The 8,270-nt window shown below is 39.4% G+C and overlaps 1 protein-coding gene and 1 pseudogene across 1 annotated transcript; both read left to right on the forward strand.

Annotated features, from left to right (window-relative positions):
- The first annotated feature begins 212 nt into the window (after positions 1–212).
- Positions 213–2,419, forward strand: SLPI (secretory leukocyte peptidase inhibitor). Its single transcript, XM_008057513.1, has 4 exons — positions 213–297; positions 993–1,151; positions 1,535–1,684; positions 2,200–2,419. The coding sequence occupies exons 1-4, from the start codon at positions 213–215 to the stop codon at positions 2,202–2,204; spliced, it is 399 nt and encodes a 132-aa protein (XP_008055704.1). The 3' UTR covers positions 2,205–2,419.
- A 5,283-nt stretch (positions 2,420–7,702) lies between these two features.
- Positions 7,703–8,047, forward strand: LOC110595588 (annotated as a pseudogene).
- Positions 8,048–8,270: the final 223 nt, after the last annotated feature.

Genomic DNA, 8,270 nt, shown 5'->3' on the forward strand with positions numbered 1-8,270 from the left:
TTTCAGGTACTTTGTTGGCCTCATAGTCTTGCCTGGAACAGGAAAGAGCCACTATTTCCCTGGCATCAGGATTTCTAGTCCCTGGCCAAAGCTTCCTGCCTATGCAATAGCAGCTGGGAGGGGCCAAAAAAATTCTGGTGTGGCCACACCCACTGGTGGAAGTACAAATAGTGAGATTTGGCATTGGCTGTCAGAGCCTCCTTGCCTTCACCATGAAGTCCAGTGGCCTCTTCCCCCTGGTGGTGCTTCTTGCCCTTGGAACCTTGGCACCTCGTGCTGTGGAAGGTTCTAGAAATGGTGAGTTGGAGTCACTCTGGCCCAATCCTGGCTATAGGGTGGAGTATGTCCTCTTTTCTAGGGTCTGACCTCTCAGCTTAGTTTCAGGGTGGAATACATGACTGGCTGAGCTGCAAGGTCTCTGTGAGGGCTTCTGAACACTTGAAAATGCTTCTGTTATGTAGCCATGCTGTCAGCCCAGGTCCCACTCTCTCTCTGCGCCCATGTTCCCTCTCTCTCTCTCCCCGCCCCTCGCTTCTTCTTTACTCTCTAACCCTGTCCAGTCATTGGTCTCTAACTCTCTCTGGTTCTTCTTTGTGTTTCTCTGTTCTGCTCTTTAATCTCTGTGTTTCTACCTTTGGCTTTAGTTCTCAACATCTCTCATATTGGCTCTATTTATCTGTGTTTATCTCTCTCAATCTTCATCACTCCCAGGCTCTCTGTCTGTCTTTGTGTAGCCCTGTTTTTCTCTGGGGTGGGAGACCTTGACCAGAAGCTCCCTGTCATTTTCCTGGGTCTGAAACTTCTACTGTCTATGTGCAGGTTAATCAAGCCTGTCACTCTTCCTGGAGGTCAGACAGGCATGTCCCTTTCGATTTTGTGGATGGCCACTGGGGTGAGGATCTTTCTTCCTGGAAAGTGGTGCTTTGTTCAGGAGTCATGATGGCTATTCAACCCTTAGCTCCCTCCTGACCTTTTGACCTTCTCTTCAAAAGCTTTGAAAGCTGGAGCCTGCCCTTCTAAACAACCTGCCAACTGCTTGAGATTTGAGTCACCAGAGTGCCGGAGTGACTGGCAGTGTCCAGAGAAGAAGAGATGTTGTCCTGATTCATGTGGCTTAAAATGCCTGGATCCTGTTAACATCTCAAAGCCAGGTAAGGAGGTTGGGAAGCTGGGTGGATAGGAGTAAGTCTGAGAGTGAGAGGAATGAGCATCCAGAGGGACAGGACTGGGCAATAAGTCCTGCCAGGTCTCCTTGTCAGTCAGTCACATTGTTCTAGGCAGGAAGTTAGTCACTTGGCTGGTGAAACAGCCAGCTTGTCAGGTCTTACAATTAATCATCTGGGTATTCAGATAGCCAGGCAGTTGGACTACTAGCCAGCTGCTACTTTCAGGAGATGCCTCAGGGAGGAGCGGTGGTGATGGCGATGGAGTAGGAGATGATCCTCCTGCCTAGACTGGAGCAGGGGCTTGGTCCAAGAAGCAGGAGGGTGGCATCTAAAGCACAAGACCTCTGACCATGGCCTCCCCTCACTAGTGAAAAAGAAGCCTGGGAAGTGTCCGAAGGTCTATGGCCAATGCATGATGCTTAATCCCCCCAATCACTGTGAGTCGGATGGCCAGTGTGATGGTAACTTCAAATGCTGCATGGGCATGTGTGGGAAAGTCTGCATTACCCCTGTGAAAGGTAAGCTGGGGTCTGGGGCCGACTGAACTCTCTCCCTCCCGTCCTCTCAGCCTCATGCTGTGGAGGTCCAGGCATATGGGCAGAGGGACTCCTGATCCCTATTCCAAGCAGAAGCTCTGCTTAAATCCCTTATCCTTCGGGAACAATGTTCCTCAGTTTCCAGGGCAGGGATTTGCATAAGATTACCTCAGTTTCCCTATCTGTAAAATGGACATAACAGAATTGAAAGTGCTTTGTAAAGCACCACGTGCACCAAGTATTTATTATTCAGGTTAGTTCCATCATGTTGTCTGGGGTTAAAGCCTAAAGGATCAGTGAAGATTGAGGATAATCTATTTTAATGCCCTGAGTTTAAAGTTTTACAGGAGACTTGTCTCCTGATACCAAGACTCTTTCAATGATATCACCCCCTTGCTATTTTCCCTTTCTCAGAGAGGTCCTTGGAGGGTAAGAAAGTGGAGATGTTTTGGCCTGTTCCTATACTGAAGCTCATATCTGATTTTTTTTTCTCACAGCCTGATGCCTGCCTGATTTCTACCATTGGGAAGAAGCTCTGGAGTCCTAGTCTGTGTGGTTTGGGAATTCCCTTTCCACTCGCAGGCTTGGATCACTGGGCACTCAGTGGTGAGGATTTGGTTCCACCACCAATATCCTCCTTTGGGTAGGGGCTTAGCACACAGGATTTCAGGAGATGTCAGTTGTTCAGTGAATAAATAAATGAGCATACTCTCTGTACATCTTGTTTCTGTGATTCATTGGAGGTGTGAGTGGCTATGAGGGAAGGTCTGAATATGAGACCTCCCTCCTACAGATATAGAATGGGAGGAAGTGGCTTAGGGGCTGGGCAGACTTGAATTTATATCATGAGTCTGAAAGTGTCAAATGCCAGGGGTTTGCCCTAGGTCCAGTTGCCTATCTCACAGAAAGTCTATCATTGAGATAATGGGTATTGCCAGGAAAGAAAGGTTGGTGTTGTTTTTCTTTTCAGTTTTTGTTTTTTTGTAGATGACATCACCTGAGAAACGGGAAACAAGTCTCAACTCTGTCTTGCGCCCCCTCCCCCATCAACTATTTAGGGGTTTATATAAAACAGGAATTAGGGAGGGGAAAGGAAGGCAAGAAGGAGGGGTTGGTCAACAGGCAGCAGATGTGTCTCATTGTCTGAATGTGGTGATCTGGAAGGGTTTTTCCTTGTTACTTTCTGGGAGGCCTGATGATTAGTTTCCTGAGAAACAGATTTGAATAAGACAAATGTAAGTTTCTCAGGCAGTTCTGTGGGAAAATTGGGCTGGTTTTGAAAGTACTGGCTTTATGACTTTGGACAAGTGACTCTATCTCCTAACGCTCAATTTCTTTATCTGTGAAGTGGCAATAACAATCAGTTTCTCACAGCATTTGGAGCTTTGAGGGCTGCATTATGTGTGTGCTAAATAACAGTATTCTGGGCCACTGCAGGTTCCCCAAAAACGATGACAACCTGCTGTTTACTGTAGCGATTTTGAGTTTCTCTCATCTCCTCTCTTTCCCAAGACATTATTTCTTCTATTTTAAGATAAGAGTATTGCTGTAATAGGTCATGTTTAAGACATGCTTTTGGCAAATATTACGTGAGGTGCTGCGTTCTTGACTCCACACAGGAAGATTAATGAAAACTCGATTGCTAGAGCTGAGGATAAGGCAGAGGACCTGGCGCTGTGCTCTATAGACTCTAGAGGCAAGACGACTCCATTAGATAAGATTTTTAAAAAGATAAAATATGTAATTCAATCTTTTCCTGGAAAATGTCACTGAACTAAGAAAATATCCCTGACTTCTTTCAACCAATGCTTCAAAAGCAGTAACTGGACATACTCAATCAACGGTTCAATGAAAAGGGAAAAGAGGGAAAGTCATTTTATTTATTTTATGAATGTGATAGTCATCCTCCAAGTTGACCTCTAATAATCCCTGCCTCTTGGTATTCACACTCTTGTGTAGTCCCATCTGCATTTTTCCATGGTTGGTCTGTGTGACCAATGAGATAATTGCAAAAGTGGGAGATGGTTATGTTCTTATGAGACCAGATAATACAAAGTTTGCAGCTTCCATTCTGGGGGTGTGCTCTCTCTCCTTGCTCAGTTACCCTGGAGCATTCTGTTTTCACGTCCTGAAGACACTCAGGCCATCTGTGAAGTGGTCACAGGAAGAGGAGCTAACACCTCTGATCAAGAGCCTGTGAGGAATTTGAGACCCACCAGCAAACATGAGTGAGCGTGTGCAATGACTGCAATCCCAGCAGATAGCTTGATTATAGCCTCAAGAGATATTGAAATAAGCTAAATTAGTTAATAAAATCAAACTGCTAGCAAAATAATAGTATCAACCAGCTTACTCCATTTTGTTTAAAGCTTCCATCTTAGTTGGTTGCCTGACCTAAGAATCACTCCTCAATGCTTACATGTGATTACGGTAATATTCCCATGACCACAGACCCCCCAGCTTGTCCCCTTTGGGCAGGTTGTGCTGACCATTTCCTGCTGACTGTTACAAAACTCCTTAGCCATAAGTTCCATGTAATTGTATGCTTTGTTAACTGAAATCAAACGTTATGCTTTGTAAAATCCCATTGTTACATTTTCATATTTTATTCTTATATTCTGTTAGTGACCTAACCAAGGTAACTCACAAGAAGAATTATTGTGTAATAATTCTTCTACCTTGTCTCTATTTAACTAGTTGCCTTAAACTATATCTTGCTGGCAGAACTCCAGGGGCTTTCTGGGCTCCGGCTATACCTGAGACATAAAATTAATAAAAATTCCCTGACAAAGTTTCCATTTTGGTTGCCAAGTTGTTAGTTAATAGTTGCTATGGTCACTAAGTTGCTATGTAGCCAATACTGCAAGTTTTTCTGGCATTTGCCTGCTCTTGACCCCCGCATTAATAAAAAGCTCTAATTAATTAAACTCAGCTTGCTGATGTGACTTCTTCTCGCTTATTTGGTCATAGCAATACCTTGAGCCAGAGCTACTCAGCTAAGCAGCTTCTGGATTTCTGAACCTCAAACTATTTGAGGCCAATTTGTCACACAACAATTGATAACTAATGCAATACATTTAGTAAAAATTTGATACTACAACCAAATATAGATAGTAGAAGAAAAGATAACTCTGAGCCAACGTCTTCTTCTATAAACATAGGTGTGGAGAGCTTAAATAAATATTAAAAATTAGAATTCATCCAGGTTTTAAAGCTTTCATAGAGTTCAACGTGGATATAAATTTTTTAAAATTAAAATTAAGGATAGAAATTCATCCAAAAAAGGAAACCTACCTGAAACTCTGTAATGAAGTCTACATTAACTTTAATTTTCAGAGGAATTATCATTGAAATCAGAAACAGAATAAGGATTACCAGTATTTTTGAACAATGTATATGGTACACAAAACTATGCAATAAGATGAAATATAGGAATAAGGTATATAAGATGGGGAAGATATAAAATGACCATATTTACAGACAGTGTAACTTCCTAATTACCAATGCTTTAAGACCTCCATATCATTGATAAAAATAAGATTTGTCAAAGTTGTTGAGTGTAAGTCCTATACAAAATTCTGTAGCATTCTGTAGCATTTCTATATATCATCTATAACCAATCATCTATAACCATCTATAACCAAACAAATCCTGTAGAATGCGTATAAATAAACCCCCAAATTGTGCCAGACCTTCACGGATTCAAAAAAAATTAACCAAAGGTATAAAATACAAACTCAATAAATAAAGAAATAATGTTCATGTTTGGGAAGATTTAATAAGGTAAAGATGGCAATCTTTTTAAAATAATTTTAGGTTCAATGTAACTGCAGTAAAACCCCCAAAAGATTTTTGAAAATAACTTGACAAAGTGATTCCACAGTTAATGTTTTAGTATAAAAGTTGAAGATGAGCTTATAGAAGTTTTAAAAAGTACAAGAATGGAGGCTAGTGATATCAGATATCAAGACATGCTAATGATATAATAATTAATGTAGTGTGATATTGGTACAGGAATGAGCAAATCATCTAATGGAATAAAATAGAATGTGTCAAAGGAAATCTGCATTTGTGGAAATTTGTTCTATGAAAGGGAGGGATTTTTACAACTGGGTAGGGCAAAGCTCAAACTAGTAATGAAAGAAACTGGCTTCTTTATTTTTCTTTTTAAAGTTCAAACTAACAACTTTTCTTGAGTTTAGCAATGCTCTCTAACATAGTTATTTGATTTCTGCTTATTCTTTTCAGCCACTCATTTTTAAAAATTTATTTTTTATTTTTAATTGGCAAATTGTAATTACACATATTTATGGGGTACAATGCAATGTTTTGAAAAATATATACAGAGTAGGATAATTAAATACATGAATTGACACATCCATTGCCTCACATACTTTTTTTGTGTGCATTATTATAAACTATAGTCACCATACTGGGCAGCAGATCTCAAAATTTATTTTTTCTGTCTAAAACTTTGTGTCCTTCGACTAACATCTCTCTTTCCCCACCACCATCAGCTTCTGGTAACCACTATTCTATTTTACTTTTAGGAGTTCAACTGTTTTAGATTCCACATATAAGTAAGATCATGCAGTACTTGTTTTTCTGTGTCTGATTTATTCAATTTGTATTTCCCTAATGATTAGTGGTGTTGATCATTTTTTTCATATTCCTGTTGGCCATTTGTATATCTTCCTTTGAATAATGTCTATTCAGGTCCTTTGCCCATTTTAAAATCATGTGGTTTTCTTGTCACTGAGCTGTTTAAGTTCCTTATATATTTTTAATAATATAACCTATTTGAGCATAGAGTTCACAATTGTTTTTTCCCCAATTGTGGTTGTCTCTTCATTCATTGTTTTCTTTACTGTGCAGAAGCTTTTTAATCAGATGCAATCCCATTTGTTTATTTTTGCTTTCGTTGCCAATGTTTTGGGGATCAGATAAAAAAAAATCATTCACCAGGTTAATGTCATAGATCTTTTCCCATATGTTTTCTTCTAGTAGTTTTACAGTCTCAGGTTTCACTTAGGTTTCACCTTGAGTTGATTTTTGTATATAGTGTGAGATAAGGGACCAATTTCATTTTCTGCATGTGGATATCCAGTTTCATGAACATCATTTATTGAAGGACCTGTCCTTTCCCCATTGTGTGTTCTTGGCATCTTCATAAAAAAATCAGTTGACTATAAATGTGTGGATTCTTTTCTGGGTTCTTTATTCTATGTTATTGATCGATGTGTTTGTTTTTATGGCAGTACCATGCTGTTTTGATTACTATAGCTTTGTGATATAGTTTGAAACAGGGTAGCATGATGCCTCCAGCTTTGTTCTTTTTGCTCAAGATTGTCATAGTGAGCAGTATTGGAATTCCCTTGTATGTGATATGCTTCTTTTCTCTTGTTGCTCTCAGAATTCTTTCTTTGTCTTTAATTTTTGATAGTTTTATTATAATATGTCTTGACAAACTCTTCTTTGGGTTGAATCTGATCTTCTTATACTCAGATATTTATATCTTTGCCTAGAATTGGGAATTGTTCAGCTATAATTTTTAAAAGTAAACATTCTGTTCCTTTCTCTTTTTGCAACACTATTATGCAAAGGTTGACTTTCTTGATGTTGTTCCATAGATTCCATAGGCTTATTTTATTCCTTTTAGTTATTTTTTTCCCTTCTGACTGGATAATTTCAAATGCTCTTTGAGCTCACTTATTCTTTCTTTGACTTGATCTAGTCTGCTATTGAAATTCTCTATTGCATTTTTTGGTTGTTAATGTATTTCCCAACTCTAAAATTTCTGTTTTTTAAAAAATGATTTCAGTTTCTTTGTTTAGCTTCTAGTTTTATTCTTGAATTGTTTTCATAATTTCATTAAAATGCTTATCTGGGCAGATGTGAGTGCTGTGAAACTGTGGTCCATCTGCTCCTGCTCCTGACTCACTGCTGTTCACTCTTTGTTCTCACTGAAGAACGAGTTGGTCAGAAAACTGCATGGCAGCCATGACTTTTAAAGACCCTGGCAAGACACCTGTGGAGCTGGAGGTGGCAATCCACTGAATTAGGGTCATCCTTACCAGCTGCAACATTAAATCTCTGGAAAAAGTGTGTGCTGATGTGATCAGAGGCACAAAGGAAGAGGATCTGGTTCACATGTCTACCAAGACTTTGAGAATCACTATAAGAAAAACTCTGTGTGGGGAAGGTTGTAAGACATGGGATTGCTTCTAGATGAGAATTCACAACCAACTCATTGACTTGCATAGTCCTTCCGAGACTGTCAAGCAGATTACTTCCATCAGTATTGAGCTGGGAGTTCAGGTTGAAGTCACCATTGCTAATGCTTAAGTTAACTATTTTAATAAGTCAACTATTTTACACTTGTTAGACCAATGTTTGTCTATATTCTCTTGTAATTTGCTGAACTTCTTTAGAAAAATTATTTTTTAATTCTTTGTCAGGCAATTTGTGTATCTCCAATTCTTTGTTTTGGTTACTGGAAGTTTATTGTGTTCTTCTGGTGATGTCAAGCTTCTGTGATTCTTTCATGATTCTTGTATTCTTGTGAAGG

Source organism: Carlito syrichta, unplaced genomic scaffold, assembly GCF_000164805.1.
Source record: "Carlito syrichta isolate Samal-C Ts95f unplaced genomic scaffold, Tarsius_syrichta-2.0.1 Scaffold303037, whole genome shotgun sequence".
Classification (NCBI taxonomy): domain Eukaryota; kingdom Metazoa; phylum Chordata; class Mammalia; order Primates; family Tarsiidae; genus Carlito; species Carlito syrichta.